Here is a 26,632-nt window from a genome sequence, read left to right on the forward strand (position 1 = left end):
TTCTCCCTGTTGGAATAGAAAGCAATGGCTAGAGCCATCCAGACAATGAGGTTGGGGCTGAAGACCAAGGGAAGCAAGGATGCTAATCTGACAGTCACTGAATGATTAGCACCTCCCATCTAGACCTCCGCACGCCACTCACATGCGTCTCTGCTATATAATGTCAAATACCGCCTTGCACCCACGTCCATCCCTGACAGTTCTTGTAAGCCTGTTCATTATAGTCTAGGTTTTTCTGTGATCTCATTGTGATCACCTTTTGTCATTTCATAGGATTTTTGGTCCATGAGGTTCTGTTAGAAATTATCTCCTATGAGGGGAAGGGCTTTTGATTACGGTTTCCATATTTTCATGATGAACTGAAAGGATAGAAAATAATACAGCCTAACTCTAATGACCCCAAGAAGTAAAAAGTTTAAAATGCTATCTTGCTTAGTTAGAAACTAGGTAAAAGGTCACATTCCAGAGCCTGCCCTTTGTTTAGAGCTAGCAGAAAGGCCTTGAATAGGTGATCCTGGCCCCATAAGGTAACTGGAAATGGGCTAAGCTTATCTTGCTTCTGTAAACTGCTTACACCATTACCCCTATGCAGGAGTTCACGCAGCTATAGATATTCAAGAAAATATGAAACTAATTGGTCCACTGAGTGCCGGCTCCAATAATTTAAACTGATTGACCTAAAAACTATGGAGTGGTACAAATCGATTGGCTCACATTTCTCGGGCTCTCCATGCTAAGAAATGATTGGTTTGTGATTCCCGGGCTTTGTCGTAAACTTATAAAAGTTGTCGCAATTCGGCACTCGTGGTCCACAGTCCTCTAACCCTACATGGTGTATGGCTGTGGAACCCAGAATTCTGGAATAAAGAAATCCTCATGTTATCGCATCGAGACCATTTCTTGCGAGTGATTTGGGTGTTGCCTTCCGGGGCATGCGGTGCTGGGGCACTCTCGGTTTTGGGGGGTCTTACATAACGATTAGTTTCTCTCCTAAATTAGGGCTAATTTTGAGTTGTCCACACTGGTGTGAGCAGTTCACAAGCAATTTAGACCATCTGAACTAGCAGAAGAGCTTTAACTCATCCTGATGCGGTCAGAAAGTCTTAAGTGGTCCAGACACACAAGCCTTCTAGGAAGCTACAAGATACAGTCAGATAGAATACAGAAACAGCTTCCGGAATACACACTTCCCTCCGTCCTTGTACAGAGATAAGACTGGGAGCTGTCTGTGTTAACTATGCCCTCTCCAGAGACTCTTTGAAGGTATTTTCAAATGAAGCCAGGATTTATTGATGAGTTCATTTCTTAGATCCATAAAACTCCATAGCCCTGAAGGGTGTGGCTGAGTCATGCTCCCCCTAGCTTCACCCCAACAAGGAAAATGGGGTAGTTTTTCACTGATGTTGCCTCTTTCCGATCAGAACCCATGGAGAGAAAAGGAGGGTGCAGTCTCTTCCTGCCAATCATCAGACCCTGGAAAACTACAACCAGCCAAGTTTTTATAATCATTATGTGGCTTGCTGTGTTCTAATGCAAAGCAGCTTGAGCCGGTCAGAACCAGCAAACATACATCTAAAGCCACAAGCAAAAAGCTGGGCCAAACTCATTTGAGCCTATTTGCATTGTGCAACATAGAGTCCATTCTACTTGGGTTTTAAATATGAATTCTCACAGTTAAAACCAATTCTCTTCCACATTAAATGCTATTAAGCTGCTTATAGCAGTCAATAGAGTGAACCAGTTGAAGCTGGTTAAGGCTGGTTCACACTATTCTTAAAGGAGACCTTGGGAGCTTCTGTTATTTACCATAAATGTAAAGCAGAATGGAGAAGGTTTAAAGCTGTTTCGAAGATCCATTTACTTTGCTTCTATAAATATTCATAAGAATTAATTATCAGCTTATTCAAAGAATTAATAAAAACTCACATTGTTTATTATAACACATTAGTCGGGAAACATTTTCCTGGCTGAGAAAGGGCCCACTTAAGGGGTTATTTGCTCTGAAAGGGACTCTGTGAGGACAGCTGATACATGCAGGTCACTGTAAGTCAGCTCCATCAAGCCTCAAGCCGAAGTGCCCCACCCCTAACACTGACCAGAAGCAACAAGTCAGTCTGTCTTGGTCTTTATGAAATTCCAACATGTGTTGCTAATCTTGATAAGGGTGGGAGGGGAAAGTGCAAGAGGGCGTGAAAAGAAACAGCCTGCCTTCGGATGCCATTATAACCATGCTGATGAGACGGAGATCATAAGGAGCTGCTTACATAGACACATCTCAGTGCATTAACCCAGCCCCCAGTGTCACCTGTGATGCAGTTAATGAGCGCAAGACCCACACATAAACGTTCCTTACTGTTCCTTGCATCAAACCAGGTGGATGAGCTGGAAGCCCCTCTCTCACAGTGGGCTAATGCAAAATCCAGAGAGCCAAATGCCCAAGGGTACTTTGTTGGGAAACAGTTATTTCCAAGAAAGCTTCTTAGGAGAAACCCATGCACAAAAGGACCATTGGCTTTGACACAAAGTGTCCTTGCATCCGAGTGATAAGGTGTGAAGTCACTTACCAGCCACAAAGCTTGGAAACGATGCCACCTTCTTTGTCTGTTGGGAAATAACAAAGACAATGAACATAATGTTTGCAAAAGGCTGACTTATGAGAATCTTCTCAAGATGTGTACCACCCGGGCTGGAGAAGTCTAAGTCCATACATGTTTCCAAGAAGTCAGATTATCACAGCAAGTGTCGGATATGGGCAACAGGATGCTGAGAAGGACTAAGCCTACAATGTCAAACGTAGCTTAGCATGTCATGGTTAGAAGAAGCCTGAAGACAAGTTAGCCCAACATCTCTCAAACCATCAGGCATGAACACTACCTGGGTGTGTCTTCAAGACCATAATAAAGGAGACTGGATGCCAGTCCATTGGTGATCACAATTATTTCAACAGGGCTAGAATATCTTGCTTCTACCCAAAAAGAGGCAAAGCAACTTTCTTAAGTCCTAATTTGAATCACATGACCACAGTATTGGTTTAGAACTGTGGCTCCCAATCAGGATGGTTTTTTTCCTTAAGGACAGACACATTGATCACTATCTGGAGAGATTTTGCTGTCATAACTGAGGTGTGGGGATGTGCCCTGGGGCTATGTGGTGGGCGGGGATGCTCATGAACTACCTACAGAGCACAGGGCATCCTATCAGAAAGTGACTGCCTTAAATGACAATGAACTCTGCTCTTGAGAAATCCAGGCTAACCAGATCAGGGAGCACCAAGGATCCTCATCCAGCAGGGATGATCAGAGACCCTAGCCAAACAGGATCTCTGATAACCAGGAGTACCAGAGATGTCCAAACCATCATCAGGACGCACCAAGGATCCCCACACCGTGATTCCCTGCAACGTCAGCAGTGAACCAAAGTGCACAGTGCAGCTGTGAGTCCTCGGGTATGCCCCTTCCCTCCTCCCAGGACAGGGCACTCATAGCTCTTCCTATGACAGTGGAGCCAGGCTGGCGTGATCTGGACTCCCTCTCCCCAGAGGTGAGATGACCACAACACAGAGGGCAACTCCATCATGAGAATTCCTGTCCAGAACTCTCATCTTTGGAAGAAAATTACCTCTGGGATGTTGTTATTGTCAGTGGGCCCATTGAGATCGGAGCGCTGCTGCTTCCTTGGCTGCTCTAAGCCATTGCAAACCTGGAAACCAGAGAGTTGATTATGTTTATATGTAGTAGAAAGATGAACTCTGATACAAAACAAAAAACCGTATATTCAATGAGATTCAATCTTATAAAATACGTGTATGGGGGAGACATGTGTACAAGTTCCCAACTGCTATGCAATTAATAGGTATACTTTTATATTTCTAAAATGTTTAACTTTTATTGCTTACTTTTATTTTTATTTTAATAAAGCACATAATTTATCAGTTGAATTATTCTCAGGGTACAGCTTAAGGGCATAAAGTGCACTGAAGTGGTACAGCCATCCATCTACTCTATCAGCACCATCCAGTCTAGGACACACTTCATAATAAAACATGGGGACCTGGGATGGAGACCGCTCGACAGTGAGGTGTGTGTACTGCTCTTCCAGAGACCCTGAGTCCAGTTCTCTCTCTCTCTCTCTCTCTCTCTCTCTCTCTCTCTCTCTCTCACACACACACACACACACACACACACACACAGAGCTGTCCTTAACTCTGGCTCCAGGGGACCTGACACTTTCTTCTGGCCTTCGTGGACATTCAATAAGATACTACGTACAAATAAATAAAAATAAAGGCAAATGTTAAAAAAATAACCTGAATCCACACAACTACAACCCCAGACTCCACAGTCCTCTTTGCCACGCCACCTCCATTCACTTTATTTTCCAGATCTATGAATTGACCATTTTAAGTTACTGGGATGTATGGCTCCCTGGTGTTATCTGCTGAGGACCAGCCTATCTCACTTAGCATAATGTCCTCAAGACTCATCCACGTTATAGTACCAGAATTTCCCTTTGGAAGGCTGAGCAGTGTTCCGCTGTGTGTAGGGAACACACTCCTTTCTGCACCTATTGAAGGCAGCTTGGGCTGCTTCACCCTTCAACTTCCAAGTCACACCGCTGAGAACTTGGATGTGTGAGCGTGGCTTTGAGACGGTTCGTTTTCTTGGACTTACACCCACAGTTACGACCACTGAGTCAGATGCTGAATGCACTTGTTCTGTCTTGTTTTGAATGATTCTCGATAGTATTTCCCCTGGTGGTGCATTCCTCTCACATTGCTTAAGGGTTAAATATCATATGGTTAGAATAAATCTAGGTTCTCAGGTAAGAATAAATGCAAATGAGCCAATCTACTACGACCACAAAGAATCACCATAAAGCATTAAGTCTCTTCTTAAAATATGATCTCAAGCCATAACTTTCTTTATTTCAAACAATATGATTTTATGTTTAAGATATATGTTTTACAGTTCATTTTTTACACCATGCAGAAAAAGGAAGCAAGATCCAAGGTACTGAGGTCACCAACCTAACCAGACAGCTCTGGTGGGCAGCATCCTAAGTCATGGGACTTCCCAGAAATCAAGGAAGCAATAATATGATTTCCTGGAAATAGTAGCAAATAATAGGATGCTGACACAGTAACCCAGTAGCAGGAAGCTGCATTTATACAACAGGGCCCCTGCTTTGAGGGGATGGGGTTCTCCCTTGCTTCAGAGGTTGCCAATGTTTCTGGCAATGGCCAGACTCACAAAGCATGTAGGGAATGCATCAAGGTGTAGCTGTACCTCCTGGTTCTATGCTGTGACCTGTAGAGGTTCTCAGCCTTCCTAAGGCTGTGACTCTTTGATACGGTTAATTCCTCATGTCTTGGGGATCTGCAACCATAAAATTATTTTTGTGCTACTTCATAACTGTAATTTTGATTCATAAGATAAATATCTGATATGCAGACAGTCTTAGGCAACCTCTGTGAAAGGGTCATTTGACCTCCAAAGGGGTCACAACCACAGGTTGAGAGCTGCAGGTGGAGTTCACTTGTCTGGTGGGTTTATAGAAACAGAACCACGAGCCTCCCTCTGGCATTTTCAGGAACAAACATGGACTCCCAAGCAATTAGAATGACTCTTGGCCAATCTTTCTCGGCTCTACGGGTTTTACTAGATTTTGGAGGTGAGGTGGCTTAAGAACCAGGAGCCGAGGTGCTTACTGAGGACAGGGGAGGTGAAGAGGGTGCTCCTGCCACATCCTATGAATGGGGCAGACATCCCAGACACCCTGCACTGGGCCTGTCCCCCCACACTGAGGAAGTGCCAGGACACGGCTGGAGCCTGGGCAGGTCTAGGGTCTAGCTGGTCCACTCCTTCTGTGGCCCTGCTAGAAGCCTGCCTTGGTTCACTCTCTGTTGCTAACAATGCAATACCCTAGACTTGGGCATGTATTAAAGAAAGGGTTCATCTGGGATCAGAGAACTGGAGGCCAAGAGCATGTGTCTTTTTCCCATCAGTCTTGACTTGGTGACATCACAAGGCAAAAGAAAGGGACTGGGTCAATTAATCTCTCTGATTTCTCTATTCATAAAGCTACCTGGATCTAGTCATAGGGACCCCTACCTGATAAGCTTATCTAACTGCCTCCAGAAGACCCCATATAGTTGAGTTAAGCAGACAAATCCGAATTGACACTTTAAAAACTCCAAACTTCCAACCTCTTGATATTTTAAAATGAGGTCTAAATATATATATATATATATATATATATATATATATATATATATATATATATATATATATTTAATATTTATTATATATATTATATATATTTATATTATATTAATATAATATAACATTAATATAAATATATATATATATTTACACACACACATACACACACACATATACACACATGCGCACATACATATTCATATTCAAAGTAAACCCAAAGCATAGCTGTGCTTATCTTGACCCACATAAATTCTTAGGCCAGCCCACATAGGTAAGCTCCAAACCTATCTTTCTGTCTTGGTACACCAGCCAGACCACACAGGTGGGCCCTAGCCTTGTCCTTCTGTCCTGATTGACCAGCCAGACCACACAGGTGGGCCCTAGCCTTGTCCTTCTGTCCTGATTGACCAGCCAGACCACACAGGTGAGCTCCAGCCTTGTCCTTCTGCCCTGATTGACCAGCCACACCACACAGGTGGGCCCTAGCCTTGTCCTTCTGCCCTGACTGACCAGCCACACCACACAGGTGAGCTCCAGCCTTGTCCTTCTGTCCTGATTGACCAGCCACACCACACAGGTGAGCTCCAGCCTTGTCCTTCTGCCCTGATTGACCAGCCACACCACATAGGTGGGCCCTAGCCTTGTCCTTTTGTCCTGGTTGACCAGCCACACCACACAGGTGAGCTCCAGCCTTGTCCTTCTGCCCTGATTGACCAGCCACACCACACAGGTGAGCTCCAGCCTTGTCCTTCTGTCCTGATTGACCAGCCAGACCACACAGGTGAGCTCCAGCCTTGTCCTTCTGCCCTGATTGACCAGCCACACCACACAGGTGAGCTCCAGCCTTGTCCTTCTGCCCTGATTGACCAGCCACACCACACAGGTGAGCTCCAGCCTTGTCCTTCTGTCCTGATTGACCAGCCAGACCACACAGGTGAGCTCCAGCCTTGTCCTTCTGTCCTGATTGACCAGCCAGACCACACAGGTGGGCCCTAGCCTTGTCATTTTGTCCTGATTGACCAGCCACACCACACAGGTGAGCTCCAGCCTTGTCCTTCTGCCCTGATTGACCAGCCACACCACACAGGTGAGCTCCAGCCTTGTCCTTCTGCCCTGATTGACCAGCCACACCACACAGGTGAGCTCCAGCCTTGTCCTTCTGTCCTGATTGACTAGCCAGACCACACAGGTGAGCTCCAGCCTTGTCCTTCTGTCCTGATTGACCAGCCAGACCACACAGGTGGGCCCTAGCCTTGTCATTTTGTCCTGATTGACCAGCCAGACCACACAGGTGAGCTCCAGCCTTGTCCTTCTGCCCTGATTGACCAGCCACACCACACAGGTGAGCTCCAGCCTTGTCCTTCTGTCCTGATTGACCAGCCAGACCACACAGGTGAGCTCCAGCCTTGTCCTTCTGTCCTGATTGACCAGCCAGACCACACAGGTGAGCTCCAGCCTTGTCCTTCTGTCCTGGTGCATTCCAGGGCCAACCTCCAGCTTGCCAGCACTGCTGGAAAGCTTCTTCACTTCCCAAATGCCCTCCAGGAATAGAGCCCACTCTTCTCGCCAATGACTCTGCAATCACCAATCAGGCTGCAATCACTCTAGAAGTCAGATACCTCAGACATCTCTCAGGGAAAGACTGGCTGTGGAAATCCCCGCCCCTCACTTGTTGAGTGCACTAAGACTCTTAGGTGAAAGTGACACTTAAATCCCATTAGCATTCCCTTGGGTACAACAGCCAACCACAAGTGAGACTGGACCAGGGCTCCTCTATTCCACCAGCAGAGCCCCAATCCTTTCCAGTGGCCAGAACCATTTGCAACCCACCGGAGGACAGAGAATGCTAGCCTACAGCGTGTAAGCTGAAATGTGCTCTCAGGTGGAGAGGACCCACCGTGGAGTACTGATCAGTGTGTGGAATGGCTCAGGCTGGCTGATCAGCTGGGACCAAGGGACAGCTGCTCACCACCGAGATAAACACCCTTAATAAAAACACTAATGCAAATAAATCATCAGAATAAATACGTGGGCTCCAGTTGGTGCGAACTAAAGTTTCGAGTTTTTAAAGTGTCAATTCGGATTTGTCTGCTTAACTCAACTGAAAATCCAGTAATATAGTTCGTACTGCTTGAGATGAACTCAGAGACGACCAGCCCACGCCTGCTCAGCTCATACCATCTGGAACAACAGCCTTCTCGTGAATGACAAACATGTGAGGAACTGACAACATCAGCTTAGATCCGGAGAAGTCACAGCATCTCACTGGGCTACACCTCCCCCTCCAACACGATCGATCCTACAACAGAGAAACCCTAGGGCTGATGGATGATTCAGACAACTGTGTCCTCTGCAGACCACCTCATACTGTGTTTTCAAAAGAGTCGGCTGGCCCCAATCATCTAATATGCCTACAAAGAGTTCTTCCTCCATCCAACTTGAGCTGGTCAGCCCAATTCTGCTGCACAAAGGCATCTCCGAGTGGGGACAAGCCAAAAGCAGGATCTACCAGTGTCTGTCTCAGGGATGCAGACATATTCTTTCAAAAGAATATGTAATTCTAAAGCCCCTGGAATTCACCCTCTGACACCTACAGGGCTCAGGAAAATAAGCCCAAAGCATGCTATTGCTCATTGTCTCTATTCCTCTTATAGTTCAGGCCACTTCTGTAATATTTACCTTGAGCAAAAGGGACCTGGGATAAAGTATATATTCTTGTGATAGTCACTCCTGTAGGGTGACCACTTATACAAAGAGATGTGTGGCTTAAAAGTGTCAAGGCAGACACACCAGGGACCAAGCTGGTCAGATGACCTGTCTTTTAGATCTTTAGGTAGGTCCATGATTGGAAGGAGGGGAAGACCACACACTCCCATGCCAGACATGTCATGGAACACTTTAGACTAAAAACTACTCATCACCTGCCTGGACATCAGCTTTTCCATTGCATGACACTTGTCTTCTCAATTATATGTGCATACAGTTCAGCATCACTAAGTGCATTTAAATGTATTTCTCACTACTACCATCTTTCCATCTCGTGAAGACTAGACTTCCGCCCTCTAATTTAAAGGACCCCTTTACTGTACTATTTGCCAATCTGGCACCCTTCCAGAGACTGGTGCCTGGTGCCTGGTGCCTTTTCTCCAGCCTGGCTTTGGACTCTGAGATTTCCCCCCACCACCAACACACACACACACACACACACACACACACTACTGACCAGCATAACCAACAGGGCACAGCATCTACTTTACCTCCTGTGGTCTTTCCACAGAACCTTGTAGAGTGCAGGTGGTGGAGGAAGGTGCTTGGCTGCTCATTTCAGAGCATAATCCCACAGTTTTTCTAAACTCACCTTTGTGAAGGGACTGTCCTGCCCACTAGTGTCCAATCCTGAGTAAGTGTTTGTTCATTCTGCACCACGCAGGGCACTTCTAATTCAGGGCAGGGAGATTTCCAATGAGAACCCTACCCTGGATACTCTCCACAGGCAACACTGCACTTACGGGTTTTGCCAAGATTAAACCTTCCCTGGGAGAAGCCAGGGTATAAACAGATTTGCAGTGAACAAAAGCCATCCTCTAGAGATTAAGTCTGGGGAGCTGGAGAGGCCAAGTCTGGCCAGCCACAGGATCAGGGGCTATTATATTTTTTTCCAATTTCAGAATAAGCAGGGGCCCCAGTGACTGCTGTGGGGGAACAGACATGCTCTGCAGTTGTACAAGTGTAGGAGCTTAAGATCATTTAGCCCAGAAATTCTGCTCCTTCCTGTGCATCCCATAAAGCTCAAGATGAGAGTTCACGGCAACCTGCACATACTGTTCATGGCGCCTTTCAAGTTAGTCATAAAGGAGAAACAGCCCAAACGTTCGTCAGCGGTTGGAGAGGGGCAGGACACGTTCTACTCATCCCGTGAAAGATCATTCAGCCCCAGAGCAATGAGGCTCCAAAACACGACTGCAACACCAAGCTAAGGCAGGCTAAGGGGGAAAGAGGCCAGCCAGAAAGGTGGCATAGGATAGCACTGAAATATCCAGAACACATGAACCCATAGAGATAGAAAATGGGTTTCCCATTGCAAGAAGTTAGGGCAGGGGAAGACTGTTTAGGGGTAAGAGGTCTTTTGAGACGCTGGGAATGTTCTGGTCTAGATGGCAGTGATGGCTGCAAAACATTTACTGAGAGCCACTGAAGGAACCCTCATTTCAAAACAGGCCCAATGTTAAATTGTATGTGAAGAGTGTATTATTATACCTTCAAAGCAATGGCAGCTGACAGTCACTATACAGCAGGGGTTCAGCTCTTGCCTAGCAAGAGTGAGGATTTGGGTTATATACACAGCCCTGCCCAAACAAATGAATGAAATGAAAATACGAGGAAAAAAAGAACCCTCTAGATGTCTAAGCATGATGCCTTCTTCGTGAGCCGCCCTGCTGCATGAAGGTCACCTCCCCAGCCTCAGCATGCAGGCAAAGTGGGAGGGGTGGCCAAGGGAAGGGATGGGTCACACAGACCTGGAGCCCACATAATTGTTTTTTTCCTCACATCTGGAGAGTTCACACTAAGGGCCTTCAAGGGGACACAGGAGTTCCATGGCTTCATACAGCGTATACTACATAGCAAGGGAGAATCCTACTTGGTTCTGATTAAGTCTCAGACAAGAATATGTGCACCCACCCTTCTTGAGGCCTGCTCTTTGTCAACAGGGCTTCTTCCACCTCCAGTTCTGCCAGTTAGCCACCAACAGCAGCAGTGCTCCCTCCCACCCACTGAAGGTAAGACGTCAGATGGATACAATAAAATGCTCCCTAATACAGCTATCCACAGCTCAAACCTCAAGTCCTCCCAGGAGCCTGGCCTGGCCCATCCTTTGAATTCCCTTAGCTCCCCTGCACTTAGCCTCAAGCCTTGTGCACACATTCTGAGGAAACTAGCTTGACATCTGAATGCCAGTGTCAGAAAGAAAGCCAGTGACCAATGCTAAGTCAATATTAGGTTTCAATTTCCAGGGGACATCTTCTGTATTTAACTCCTATCAGTCCATGTGGGCCGCCATGACTGACATGGAATTGCTGAGCTGTGCTCTCCTAAGAGGAAAAAGAGTCCCTAGCTTCAGTCAATATCATTAGGCCTTGGTAATACCTGACTTCCAACTCACATGAACAACCCAGTGCAGCAGACACCCAAGCTAAATCCTGTGACTCAGAATTTAAAAGACATTCTACCAGATAGCATAGTAAGATGATACCAAGGACCCAATTAGCTTCTCCCTGCCAAGCTTTCCGGAATATAAAAATGGAATGTTTGCCTTTTAAAAAGCTAGTGGGAAGGGGAAGAGTAGAATTAATGTTCAGTGTTAGATTTTTATAAGACAGGAGGGTCTCAATTTATGATGAGAGTTTTCCAATTTTTTTTTTTTACTTTACATAGTGAAAATGCAGCATGCAATATGCATCAGAAGGAACTGCACTTCAGATTGTAGATTTGGACTACCTGAGGGCTGGGAGCATGCATTGCAGTTGTCTGTCAGGATGCTGGCCACCATAGCAAGCCACGGCTCCCATCGGCTCCTCGGTCAGGAACAGAGAGCACAGCTTTCTGCAGCATCCTGCTCAGCTTGGTCCTGATGTTGGAATTGTGGCTGCACATTTTTTTGTTTACTTATAATTTTCTAAATTAAGACGTATGGGCTTATTATAATATAAATCCATTGTCATTCGTGGCATGTCAGTGTGCAGGTCTTAGTATTCACAGGGTGTGGCCTTGACCACGTCCCTCTGCCAAGTGTCTGTGTTTACAATATTTTTGATAATCCTTTGTGTCACATTCTCCTACCAATGCGAGAACATGTTCAACACTGACCACAACACCCAAAACCCAGGAGAGAAAGGGTGTGAGGAGCCACTCATAGACTGTGACGGCCCTGGTGCTCTCTGAAGCAATGCAGACCCACAACCTCGTGACCACATACGGATTCTGTGTCCACATCCTAAACGAGGGTATGCAGCTCCACTGCTGTTCTAACTGGACCAGTCTGACTGGTTCCAAATGGCTCTGTCTGTGTGTGGGATGCCGGCTACTGACATTCAGACTGCCTCAGCTTGGATACTGATGTTTCAAGCTGGCTCAAATCAATCCACAACACGAAGATGTTTCTTTTACAATAGTAAATCAGTTTACTCCAACAACCATTTTTAAGGTGTACAGTTGAGTAGCTCGAAGTATAGTCAGCAGCACTCACACCCAGGTCTCCCTTGCACAACTGAAAACCCCACAGCTCTGAAACTACAACTCTCCACTCAAACTTCTCCCAGCCCCTGGAAGGCATGACTCTACTGTCTTTGCTGGGAACTTCCTGGAAGTGAGCACAGGACATCTGTGCTTTTGTGTCTGGCTTGTGTCAGTCTGTACACTGTCCTTAGGGCTAAGTGTGGTACGGATGCTGAGTAACGCCAGTGGAGGGAAATGCTTTTCTTTGTCCATTCATCATAATGACTGAGGCACAGATGATCTGCACATCTCTGAAAAAGTTACCTCCAGAGGCTGGAGCTGCCATATTGTAGGTGTCATGGTTTCTCACAGTCATCCTGACATTCAAAGGGGACGAAGATCGGAGTCTAAGTTAACTAGCTACTAAATAGTAGAAGGCGGCACTACTTCTGTGCCTTTGGGTTTTGAAGACTGGATGAGCTTTCCCTTCTTGAAGACTGACTGATGCTTCTAAAAGAGGATGCCATGCTGCCTTTCACACACCCAGAGATGAATGAAGGAATGAATGAACAAATGAATGAATGAATGCACAATGAGGAGGCTAGAAGTATAGGTCAGTGGTTAAGAGTGTTGGTTTAGCATGTACTAGCTAATGAGTTTCTACCCAAAACTCCACAAAAAAAAAAAAATTAGGGGACAAGCAAATAGAGCAGGAAATAGACTACAGCAAGGAACAGTTTCTGTCTTTAGAGACTAGAAAGAGGAGAATAACAACGAAAGGGTTTAGGGCACTTGAGAGTCCTGGTCTCCACATGGAGGAGTCTCAGTCTGAAGCTCTTAGACAGTAGAGGCTATGCAGGAGTTCACAGTGGAAAAATCACCAGATACCCCCCACCCGTGCACTCAGAGTGGAGGTCAGCAATGGACATCCCTGAGCTGCTTTCTAGAATCGCTTTGAGGAAAAGCAGGGCTGTGTGGGAAGTGTCAGGGAGCACTGCTAGAGCAGGCACACAGACCTCACAGGAAGAGTCAAAGGCTACCTGCAAGCTTACAAACCAAAGGGAATGAGGGGGTGAATAGGCAATGTCTCCCCCAACCCTGTGCCCATCCGTCCAGAAAGCCATCTCCCCGAACTCCTCTCTCGGAACCTGCCTGGAGGATCTTGCCCTTGCCTTCTGAGTGCTGGAATTAAAGGCTTCATTTTTATATGGCTGCTGGGCCTTGAGCAGATCAGTATACCTCTGCAACAAGAGCTGTCTCCTTAGCCCCTGCACTGAAAATCACTATGTAAGAATAAAAAATATTTGAAAACTTTATGAACTCGGCAGTTCCAAAGGTTCTAATTAACCCATTTTATACTGTATACATGATGAAATTATAATACTGGACTCCCTTAATTTGTATAATAAAAATTATATAAACACATATGTGTGTATGTGTGTATGTATATATGTATGTTAATTAATTTTTAGAAACCAAAACAATTTAGACCCTGACTTTAACAGTCTTCTATAAATCCCTGCCCACATTCCCACTTTCCACTTCCTGACAATCACAGCCACCTCTGGTGACACAACCCCATTTTTTAAAGCTAAGTAGAGGTTCTACTGGCTGAGCCAACATGTCCCCGGCCATCAAGTTCAGAAGCTCTGGAGAGGGAGCAGGCAACGACAGCAAACAGCACCCATGGGATTCCTCTTTCAAAGCAGTTCTGGGGTTTTGTGAAAGCAGGTATGGAGGTCACCTTGTCACAGTGACCAGAGAGAAGAGTGATTTTTTAAAAAAGGTCCAGTGTAACCAGTATGGGCTATCGAAACCAGCTGATGCGCAGACGTGGAAGGCATGTGTGAACAGAGGCATGGGTGGGCAGAGAAGGAAGCACTGCAGGAGGGTAAGGGATGGCAAGAGACCAGATATCCTCCACAGAGACACAGGGCCTTTCCAGAGTCTTTCCTCCTGAGTAAGACTGGGGTGGTCCTCAACAACCCTCCAACTCCCTGTCCTTCAAGCAGTGGTCAATACACTATCTGTGCCTGGATAATTTGCATCCTCTGTGCACAGCAAACACTAAAGCCCTTCTTCGCAGTCCATTCTGTACCCCTCCTTCCCACTGCAAACAGATCAGAGAGGGTCCTGGATGCTGATAGTCCCACTGAGCTCCTCTCAGTTCTGTAAAGTGGGAGGCAACCCTTGCTCCGCACACTACCAGACGGGACACAGTGAAGCACCTTTCCAGCGTGCACATAGAACTACTGATGCCACCAGAAGCAGGGCAAAGCCAGGCATTCAGGGGGCGTGTGCTCTGCTTATTTGGCACTAACAGTCACAAGGCAATTTGGAAGGGTCCTTTGCAAAACAAGCCTCAGTGAAATGTCACAGACAGAGCATCTCTGCGGTGACCAGTGATGGACACGACACTCAATGTGGCTGAAGGCCCTGGATCACACTTCACTTTAGCTGTTGTATTAAGCTGGCTATGAGGTATTGATTTTCTTGTTTTTTTCTATTATCAGAGGGCTCTTGCTAGAAAACACTGCTGGGGTGGTGATAAATAGAAATCATGAAAACCACAAATAATCAAAACACGTATTTGGTTGACTGGACCCACAATGTAGAGCTGACAAACTAGACAGCCTGAAATCTCCAAGGTCCACAGGGAGATTTATCTCATGAAAGATCTCACAAGGCATCAGGGAAGGGGACAGGAAAAAGGGGGACTCTAAAGCAAGCCATGCAGCACTCGCTAAAATCACACCCAGAAACCCTGCCATCACAGACCACCATACACACCTACAAGACAGGCTCTTAGGCACTGGACAGGTATGTTCTTGCAGTATTCCTCAAAAGCACGGAAGAACAATCCCACGGAACAAAACGCAGTCTTTTCAAGCTGTACAATAAGTGTATGTGTTTGGGGTGGGGGAGACTACTTGTACGACATAAGACTCAACAACCTTGTGGTTGTATGAATAAGAATTGACCCTATAGATCCATATATTTGAATGGTTAGTTCCCACTTAGTAGATTGTTTAAGAAGTATTAGGGGGTATGGCCTTGTTGGAGGAGGTATGTCACTGGTGGGGCTTTGAGGTTTCCAAAACCCATGTGTACTGCTTTTGTGTGTCAACCTGACACAAGCTGGAGTTATCACAGAGAAAGAAGTTTCAGGTGAGGAAATGCCTCCTTGAGATCCAGCTGTGAGGCATTTTCTCAATTAGTGATCAAGGTGGGGGGAGGGTCCCTTGTGGGCGGTACCATCCTGGGCTGGTATTCTTGGGTTCTATAAGGGAGCAGACTGAGCAAGCCAGGGGAAGCAAGCCACTAAGTAACATCCCTCCATGGCCTCTGAATCAGCTCCTGCTTCCTGAACTGCTTGAGTTCCAGTCCTGACCTCCTTTGGTGATAAACAGCAATTTGGAAGTGTAAGCTGAATAAACCCTTTCCTCCCCCAGCTTGCTTCTTGGTCATGATGTTTGTGCAGGAATAGAAACCCTGACTAAGACCCCCATGCCAGGCCCAGTCTCTCTGCCTCTTGCCCGAAGACCATGATATAAACTCTCAGCTATTGTCCCAGCAGCATGCCTGCCACCTGCCACCATGCTCCCCATCCTGATGATCACGGACTAACCCTCTGAGACTATAAGCCAGCCCCCAGTTAAATGTCTTCTTTGACAAGCTGCCTTAGGTATCTCTTTCCAGCAATAGAACAGGAACTAGCATACACCTCATTTGTCTGAGAGGCCAACTTCAACATTGAACCTTTGGATTGTTCCAGGAATTCCTGAGGTTCGAGACTCTGACCTCTTGTACCACACCACAGATTCCCCCACTGCCTTCACAGCTGCTCAAGAATTTTGTATAAATTGAAGCCAAACAATCACTAAACCTTCAGACATGAACAGTCCCCATGGCGAAACATATAAAAGGGGCCCATCATCAGCCTTCCGGGTTGGCATTAAATGATCCTGGAATTGAGTAAGGGATTCTGAACCTTAGGATAGATTTAGGTTGCTGTTTCCCACATATTTCTCTCCTACCGGAGAGAAAAGGTCTTAAGGTTATGGGATGTTGGGAACACTGGCTCAGCAGTACAGTTGCCCTGCACAGCAATGAATGCACAGCTTGAGGAAGAGAGAAGTTTCCCCAACTCATCTGCCAACCAAAACATAGCGATCCTTTGCATTCATGGGTTCCACATCTAAAGATTCAAATGAGCGTGGGTGGAAAATATTCATAGAAACAAAACTGCCTCTGTTTTGAACACATCCTCAATTTCTTGTCAAACATTCCACTAAACAACACAGGACAACAATTTACACGGCATGACATTGGAGTAGGCGCTACAAACCATCCAGGGGTGATCAAAAGTAGAGATGGCTGCTGGGAGTTAAAAGTAAACATTATGGGTAGTGCTGTTCTCAGGGCTTGGAGCCCTGTGGGATTTGGGGATCCCGGGAAATCCTGGAAGCTGCCCAATCTCAGTCAATCCTCTCAGCTGGGAAGCTGCAGGTGTTGAGTAGCAGATTCCTCTGAGACCTTTTTGTCACCTTTGCACAAGCTAGAGTCATCTGGGAAGAAGAACATTGGCTGGGAAATACCTCCATCAGGATGCCTATGTGCAAACCTGGAAGGCATTTTCTTGGTTAATAGTTGCTACAGGAGGACCGATCCCATTGTGGGTGGTACCATCCCTGGGCTGGTGGTCCTGAGTTTTATAAGCAGGCTAAGAAAGTTCACCAGGAGGCCAGGGTACTTGAGTTCTCGTGTTCTCTCTCTCTCTCTCTCTCTCTCTCTCTCTCTCTCTCTCTCTCTCTCTCTCTCTCTCTCTCTCTCTCTCTCTCTCTCTCTCTCTCTCGGCTTTTGATTGTTCCTGGCACAGCTTGCCTGTCCCCAGGGGAGTAAGGTTCCTTTTAGGAACACAGCTGTGATTTCAAATGAAGCATCTTCGAAGTATCCAGTGCCGTGCATTTTCTAGAGACTCTGGTTTCCAAGGTGATCCCAGTGGATATTTATGGCTCAATTTATTCACCCGTCGATGCTAATGGCCCAAATCCAGAATTCCTTGTATGAGATGAGCAACTCGGACTACAGGCTATACAACTTATCCACATGGCAAGATCTAACAGAGCCTTTGCCAGGGGCACCCAGCTCACTCACTCCGGAGGGCCTGGGCGGCCTAGAGCTAGGTCCTCTAGGCTCTCTCTTGACAGGATTAGTCCATGGATGAACAGACAAACCAATGGGTGTGTGATTACAAAAGGAACACTAACAAAAACACAAGAAGAACCTAATACAATCACTACCTTTATCACTTTAAGGATACCCTGGGCTGAGAAAAGCTGAAGTACCTGCTTTTCCATTCAACACTTTTCTCTGAAAGAACAGACTTCCTTCCTGTTTCCCAGGATGGCTTGAGACATACCCCAGTTCCACCTGTCTTCAAAATGACCAGCATCTCTCATTTCTTTAACCATTTGCACTCATTCACACCCTCACCAAGCTCTCCAACCCAAAGGTCTATGGAATTCTATTCAGCTTCATTCATTCAGCAGGTTATCATGAAGGGGAAAAAAAACCACAGAACAGCACCCAGGTTTTCTAACTCTGTACCCGGTTCCAAGATAATTTTCTCCTGATAGACCTTTGACAGGGAGGCCACTTATTACAACAAAACACAGTATGTCACATGATCTATACAGCCCACACCCATTCCTGCAGTGCCATCGCTGTTGTTGGGGAGAAGCCCATGTTCTGAAAACGAATGAATAAAACTGTGGGTATTTTGGCCTGAAGCCCAGCCCCCAACATTTACTAGAACAATAGAGTTTATACCCCACAGTATGCTCCCCATGAAGGCAGAACAGCTGTCAATGACAAGGCACCCCCAAAATGAAGGCAGCTGGCACTTACTAACTCAAGGAGAATAAAAGGCACCAAAATATGTGGTGAATCACACAGCAAGTAAATGTGAATTACATTCCAAGCACAAGCTATCACCGTGTGTGTGTGTGTGTGTGTGTGTGTGTGTGTGTGTGTGTGTTCAATTCAGTATGTATTGAATAAATATTCAAACTCATGAAATCTTCTGGGGGGAAAATAATTAAGGCTTTACAAACCAGGAAAGCTGTCCATATAATGGGCCAAAGAGAAGTTCCTTTATACAAATCCAGTAATTACATCTCCTTTTACATGCTCACAGTGATTTCTTTTTCTGTTTTGTGTGGGGGTGAGGTGGAGTGGGATGGTGGGTTTTCAAATGTGTTTATTAGACTACACACTTGCTTTGATGTGACTTAAATGAATCATGGTTATGATTCTATCCCTCGTGTTAGCATGCGTTTCTTCTCTATGACCTTGTCACATTTTGAAATAGTGATTTCTTTTTCCAAGACAGTAGTTTTTCATAACTAAGTGCAACTTTTCACAACTAAGCACCCATCAGGCTGAGATCGCTTTGAAGGACTTGCAGTGGGCATTCCCTTTACCGCCATCCTGACCAGTGTCCTGATGGCCTGAGGAGACCACCTCAGGGAATCAGAAGAGTGACATGGATACTCTCCTACCATGAGCTGATTCAGGCAGTGGGATACAGCCTGGGTGCCGGGCATTTCCTAGGAGACAGGAGCTGCCAATCAGCCCTTTGATGGTATGAGTTCTTCAATTTAAGGGATGGATTATTTAAAGTGACAAGACATTCCTTGATCATCACAGTTATGAACAATTAACTTCGCTCACAGTGTGAACTGGATAGCAGCTAGCTCCCCACCCCCCTCCCATGGGCTTCACTACCTACTGGGTGATGTCATAGTCCCTGTGGCCACCCCTTTCCTGGAGGTAGTTAAGGCCTACCTGCTCTTGGGGCCACTTTGGCCTCTCCTCTGGGGTCCTGGTCTTGGTCTTGAGTCCTCTCTGGGGGTCTCCAGGGTGCTTAACCTCAGGAGGAAGGTTCAACGACTTGGGCCTTGCTTCTTGCCTACTGGGTCCGTGGCCAGTGTCACTGGGTGGACAGGACTCAGTGGAATCTCCCGGCTCCAGCTCAGGCATGTGCTCAGGGCTGGCCTCACTGGCACTGGTAATACTGGTCATACTCAGACTCATCTTGATCTCAGCCACTATCTGGTCGATGTCTTCCTCCTGCTCCTCTAGGTCCCCATCCCCACGCCTCATGTGATAGGGGGACGCGCCACCTGTGTTCCCATTGGTCTCTGTGGGGTAATAGTCCTGGTAGCTCTCCTTGCTGGAACAGTAGTGGCCATCTTCTTCCTGGTCTTGGACCTCCAGGACTGTAGGGTCATCCTCTGGGATAGGCAGGTGGTCGTCTGGGTACTCCTGGCTGTTTTCAGCCCCGTGGCTATGAGTGTGAGGACCCACTGAGTCCGTCCAGTCCTCCACCGCCTCCTGACACTCATCGGTGTCCACAGGATGTGCACCATGGGCGATATATTCCTCCCCATTACAGTCCATGCCCTCCAGGTAGCTGTCATCCTCAGGACAGTAGCGGATGTAGTAGGTAACGCCCTCCTCCTCCTCTGGGAGGCCCTCATCATAGTCCTCCTCCTCGGATGTGTTGTTCACGTAGTCAGAGCTGGAGTCCCCATCGGGGCTATGGTTGTGGCACTCCTGTTCCTCAGGTGTGGGGCTCTCTGGCCTCAGAGTGCCCAGCTCGAGGCCTGTGGGTACATAGCTCTCCAGAGGCAGCTCTGTGTCCTCACTCTCAGGCTCCTGGTCATGGGGGATGGGACCTGGCCTGGCCCTGTGGTCCAACATGCTGCTTGTGGTACTCTGGCGCTTGCGGTGGGCCATGGCGGACACTCACACAGCCATTGTCACCTGGAAGCAGCCACTATGGAAAGGAAGGTAGAGAGAGACATCAGAGTCACTTAAGACCATGTGCCACTTGCTACGTGACCAAACCATATCACTATATCCTGATAGCATACACTGTGACAGCTGTTGACCCCAACACACCAGATACAGACAGTTCTAGACTTACTATGAGGATGCATCCGGATACAGTTGCACTTACATATAAGATATAGCATTCATACACACACACACACACACACACACACACACACATATATATATACATACATACATACACATACATACACACATAAAGTTTAGTTTTTTTGTTTTACTTTTTTGTTTGTTTTATTTTATTTTTACTTGCTTTCTTGCTTTTGTTTTTTGAAACAGAGTTTCTCTATGTAGCCCTGGCAAAATTCATAGACATCTGACTGCCTTTGCCTCTCTGCCTCTCTGCCTCTCTGCCTCTCTGCCTCTCTGCCTCTCTGCCTCTCTGCCTCTCTGCCTCTCTGCCTCTCTGCCTCTCTGCCTCTCTGCCTCTGCCGCTGCCGCTGCCGCTGCAGAGTGCTCTCTCTGCCTCAGGAGTGCTGAGATTAAAGGCATGTGCCACCACTGCCTGGCTTAAAGTTTAGATTTTTAAAGTTTGTAATTTATCTCCACTGATACTTTTAAGAAACTGAAAAGATTAATGGGATAATTTTATTTTTGGATTTTATGAATGTAGTTTATAGCTAGGGCTTCTCGAAACTCAAGGGAAGTCTCATTATTGGAAAAAAATTCATTGGGTATTTCTAGTGCTGTTTCACTTCAGAATTATGTGTTCATGACTCACTGGCAAAGTAGTTGACAAAGAGGCTGGTACTTTAAAAACCAAGATAAGTCTATAAATTCTGCAAAAATATTTATCAAATGAATGAGTTGTTAGAAACTTTTAAATAGCTGCTAACACCCTCTTCATTAGTCACTTTTGGCTTTTCATTTTTATGGTTTTTTTTTCTTTTTTTTTTTCTTTTTTGGTTTTTCAAGATAGTGTTGGCTGTCCTGGACTAGCTCTGTAGATTAGGCTGGCCTCAAACTCACACAGATCCTCCTGCCTCTGTCTTCTGATAGCTAGGATCAAAGGCATGAGCCACCAGGCAATTCACTTTCAGATATGTTAGATGTTTTGTACACAAAGCATCCATCTTGCACTGTGATTATAAGATACACCGAGAACGTCAGTTAATGCTGCAGTGGCTGTATACAGTTCCTATAACTAAAAATAACAGTTTGCTTTGGTAATGTATTAATTTTCTAACAAAAAGGAAAGCAAGTGCTATAGGTAAAACATGAGTTCAATCCATCTACCCTAGAGTATCAGCGCTTACCCTTCTCAAGCCCAGACATGCTCAGAATCCTTGCATTTGGCTACTGTTGGGGAAAATTCTCTGGTACAAGGTCAGTCCCCCACTAGACACCGAATAACTCGCGTGGACTTTAAATGCTGTGCTGGTGGTGAGAAGCGGGGTGGATGCATGGCTACACTGGCCTTTACAAGCAGAGTGCTGAGTTCTAAGATGGCTGTGCGTATTTAGCCTTTGAGGAAGCCCATCCCTTTCCCACTCCAGGCCAGGCTGTCTGTTCTCCCACCAGCCCCGCGCCATTTTAATTGCCACGGCTGTGAGATTTTAACACCAGAGACGTCTATTTTCTCCATTATCCTCATTTTTATATGCCCTCTAGCTATTTTCAGTCATCCTCCCTGATGAACTGAAGAGCTATCGAGTCCAAATGTCCTCCAGGATTCCATTCTCATTGCGGTTGGTATAGCCTTCAATTATGCATTATTGTAGAGAAATTTTCAAACTTACGATGTTGGATCTTTTTGTCCAATTTTGCCACACAAATAACTCCACATTTACCTAAGTCCTAAATGGATCCCAATGGCTTTGAAGTTTGATTCAAACTTATAATCATCCTTTGGTACCTTTATCCTCCCATTATTCTTGTGTAGCAATGAAGTTTCTCTCCCCTTATTTACCTGGTTGTTGCTGGTATACAGAAAAAAAAAAGTGCTGGTCATGGGAAGTTACATTTAACTAATCTACTTCTCCCTGATTGATTTTAGTTGACACTGTTATGTCCTTATGCAAATGACACCACTCACGTGTCCTCACAGTCTTGCGGTTCCTTCTCATCACACGACCTCCCTCCCATGTTCTTCCCTGTGGGACTAACTAAAAACAATACTGGAGGCATCCTTGGCTTATTTGAATGAGAAGTGTCTTCCTCGGGCTTACATGGTTGGACACTTAGTCACTGGCTAGTAGCACTGGCTGAGGAGGTTTAGGTGGTGCAGCCTTGCTGGAAAAAGCCCACCACTGGGGTGAGCTTTGAGTTTAAACACTCTGTGCTCCCTGACTGGGCTTTTGACTCAGCTGCGACTGCCTAGCTTCCTGTTCTTGCCACCACATTGCTCTGGCCATGATAGACCCTCCAAAATCACAAGCCTCAGATAAACTCTGTCTCTTATAAGTTGATTCTAGTCATGGTATTTTATCACAAGAAAAGTAATACATATATGCACGTATATTTCAAAGATGTATCCATTTCTGTGTCTACAATGTGTCACACACACACATGCACACATGCCTGTCCATGTACACAGATGTCAGATGAGGACATCAGGTGCCCCCCTCTCACTCCCTGCCTGTTCTCTTGAGGCTCCATCTCTCCCTCTACTCGGAGCCTGTATTTTCTCAAGTACTCTGGAAGGCAGCAAGCGTGGGTCTTTCTTTTTCTGCTTCCCTCAGAGCTGGAGTGACAATAGCAAATCTTGACCACTAGGCTATCTCCTGAGCACCAACACACTCCCTTATTCTAAACCTAAATACAATGTTTTTACTTTATTGAAAATTTATAAAATTTTCAGGAAGCAAAATAAGCAATATTTTAATTACAATGGTTTTAAAAAAGCAACAAAAATCAATGACAAACAAATATCAGACTTTTAAGGAAAGATAGCATTGATATTACTGACTTTTTTTAAAATTTTGCTTTTAACCACATTATGATTCAACTGGGCACTGGAATGGATCTAGTTTTTGTTCATTTTTGTAAATGTCTCACTATGAAATGTGGCTGTGGCTTCTGGGTTTGACATCATAGTTGTAATATGGGTCTCCTTTCAGTGACTACAAACAAAAATGACCCCCGGTGGCCATCTAGGAGGGGGTGGATCTTCAGAGAATCTCCAGAATTCTATTTCATTGACTTGAGTGTAAAGTAGGCACTCTCCTGATAAAGGCAGACATGAAGGTCTTTGTTCAAACTAGGAAGCCAGGTTTTTCTGGAGACTTTGGGCAAAATATTTGAGATGGCTTCTACCCTTAGGAAATTGGAAATGTCACATCTGCCTGCAGGTCTTGAAGAAACTAGAGCTCCTGCCCCCACCAGCTGTTACAAACCAGTGGACTCAGGATGGAGAGGAATGGGGGGTTGGGGGGGGCAGGATCTTGGGCAGTGGAGAGTATGACAACTCGGAGACTGTTTTGGAGGACAGCTCATTTATTGAACAAGAAAGGATGGTTTATAAAGTTCCAGTCAGGGAGAGGAGGAGGGGGAAGGACAAAGAAGGAAATGTTACACTGTGGGTAGAGACCTTTCAAGGTATCAGCTAGATTAGCAGACTGATGGTCACGTGATTTCTGAGAAGCCATTTCTCTGGCAGAAGGTGGGGGTGGGGTGGGGTTCAGAAACCTAACTGGCTTTATCATGATGTGCCCTTTGTCTCTATGGAGTTGAGTAGGCCCAAGCCTGATCTGAGTAGGGAGCAGCCCCTGCAATTCTCTCTGAGAGCTGTTGGGGTCAGGGGGTCGGGCGGGGGTATGGGCAGTTTTCTACTGCCTGTAATCTGGTTTGAGAATCCATAGAAGGGGTTAAATAGGAGAGTTTAATTAGTCTGCTTTCTATTACTGTAACGAAATACCTGAGATTGGGTAGCTTTATAGTGGAAAGCAGTTTCTTTAGATCAGTTCTGGAGGTTCAGATCAGTTCTAGTAAAAAGCCTCAGAGTGGGTGGCACAGGTGTGTGGAGTATGGTCAAAGGGAGGGGATCTTAACCAGACTGAGACTCCAAGGACCAAGCCTAATACCTCCCCCTCTCAAAATAATTGTGGATGTCAACAGAACTGCCTTGACCCCCTCTATGAACTGCACAGCCAGTGATTTAAGGGTCTTCCTCTAGCCCATCTCTAAATGACCCCGTCACCTTCCTTTAATACCATACAGGGTCCAACTTCCAACAAAAGACCTCTCTCAGGAAACATGCTAAATATTCACACCACAGCAGAATAGCCCATTCAGGTCTGAGCTCAACAAACAGGGGGTTAAGGAAAACTACACATAAACGTTAAGGACGATGATACACAGTAAGGCTTGTTGGCTCTACCAACGCAGTAGGATGATGGTGGCTATGCCAGGTGGCACCTCTCTGATGAGGCTGGAGGGCATTAAGGTAGCCATGTATGGAAGAGGGGTCATGGCAGAAAGAAGAGGCTGCGTCCTAACAAAGTGTTCCACTCGCTTTGAAGAGCACAAGTCAACTTAGGGATTTGCATGTTCATGGCATGTTCTGAGCAAGTATGCCAAAGCCTAGCCTAGAGCCACAAGTGCTTTTAATTCAAACATACCTAGGATTTCATTTGAACAGTACATCCTAAATTAACTGTCTGCCTGAGAGTCTCTGGGAACTCTCTGCTCTCCATGGAATGGGTTTGATCTCCTTACCAAGAAATAGAGTACCTTTCTCTATATAGCTCACACTCACTCATGGGGAGGAGAGAGAGAGGAAGCTCCCATAGACCTTTTTCAGATCGAGGTTTATAGGTGGCCACTCCCACAGTTAGGGCATGAATGGATAGTCTGGCAAAATGGAGCCATTTGGAGGATAACAGACAACTCCCATACCAGAAGACAGGGTATGGCCAAGGGATGGAGAGACAGAAAAAGTGTGCAGAGATATAGTTGGAAGGAAGTGATTCCTTATAAGTAAATGGTTCCCCTGCTAGCTTTCTCACACTGCCTGTCTTAAATGAAACAGTCCCATGCTAGTGGTGTTTAGAGGTAGATCGTGAATACAATGGGATTAGATGTGGTCATGATGGCAGAGCCCCACGTGGTTAGCATCCTGAAAATTTTATTTATTTATTTTTTTAGATAGTAATCTAATTACATTGCTTCCTCCTTCCATTTCCTCCCTCTAAAGCATCCCATATACCCCTCCTTACTCTTTCAAATTATGGCTTCTTTTTTCATTAAGTGTGTGTGTGTATATATATATATATATATATATATATATATATATATATATATATATTCCTGAACACATAAATTATAACCCACTCAATCTGTATAATGCTATGTGTATACTAGTAGCATTTAAGAAGATACCCAAGCTTACACACTCCTCCGTCCCTTTTTAACACCCCACCATGCTGTGCCTGTAGCAGGTGCTGGTGCCCTGCCTTCCTCAGACCACCCTGCTCCAGTATAGCAACCCAAAGAAGTTCCCTATAAGTCACACTTTCTGTGGTACACAGTCACAGAACAGACATTAAAACATCATCCAGTGATGTTCAGGCAGTACGTACTCCAACAAAGCATCAGGAGGCCTTGTGTGGCTTGGGAACGCTTTGCAGCCTGATGATAAAGGCTGCTGTTTTCATCACCTCAACTTCAAAGCAACCTTTTCAGGGAGCTCCCCAAATGTTTGGAGGAAGTAACCTCAGAACCACAAAGCACCATCCGCTCCACTGCCGTCATCGGAGAGCTCAGCCACTGGTGGACAGGTTTTAATTTCTTAACTGGATACCAGGTCTAGGGGTGTAACTCCTTGGTGGGGCCAGGAGCGTTGTGGATGGCCTCCAGGAGCTTCTCTCCCTTCAGTAGGAGAGAGCCAGAGACGGGAGCAATTCCGCATGCTGTCTGCAGAGTTTCATATCCAGGAGGTGGCTGCTTCTGAGGGCTCGTTATTTCCTGGTGATGAAAGTGGCGTTCCAGTGCTCTGTGCATTTAATAGGAAGGGAGGGGGGTCATGTGACCCAGCAAAGACACAAGGAAGGAGGAGGGTCATGTGATCTGGGCAAAGGTAGCCACTCCAGGCTCTGTGGTCTATTCCTTTCTGTTCTTTACTCTGCCCGTTTCTTCACACCACTGAGAGTTTGCTGGAAACACAGCTCTGTGTTTTCCTCTATTTCTTTTTATAAGTGAATTGTATACTTATTTGTCTGTTTGTGTGTGCGTATGTGTGAGGGTGTGTGTACAGGTGCCTGAGCATTCTATCCCATGGAGCCAGAGTTACAGTTGCTTATGGGGGAGCTAAAGGTGGGTGCCAGGAACTGAACTCGGAG

General features: G+C 45.9%; 1 protein-coding gene across 4 annotated transcripts in view; it reads right to left on the reverse strand.

Moving 5' to 3' along the window:
- Window positions 1-20,258, reverse strand: part of Apba2 (amyloid beta precursor protein binding family A member 2) — a 56,496-nt gene extending 36,238 nt beyond the window's left edge. For all 4 annotated transcript variants that reach the window (XM_052178462.1, XM_052178460.1, XM_052178461.1 and 1 more), the window contains exons 1-3: window positions 19,284-20,258; window positions 3,619-3,699; window positions 2,565-2,601 (exon numbers count right to left, since the gene is read on the reverse strand). In XM_052178462.1, the coding sequence (XP_052034422.1) occupies window positions 2,565-2,601; window positions 3,619-3,699; window positions 19,284-20,237 (1,072 nt within the window). In that variant the 5' untranslated portion in view covers window positions 20,238-20,258. The remainder of the gene's footprint in view (window positions 1-2,564; window positions 2,602-3,618; window positions 3,700-19,283) is intronic.
- Window positions 20,259-26,632: the final 6,374 nt, after the last annotated feature.

The sequence above is a fragment of the Apodemus sylvaticus genome, chromosome 1, assembly GCF_947179515.1.
Source record: "Apodemus sylvaticus chromosome 1, mApoSyl1.1, whole genome shotgun sequence".
Classification (NCBI taxonomy): Eukaryota; Metazoa; Chordata; class Mammalia; order Rodentia; family Muridae; genus Apodemus; species Apodemus sylvaticus.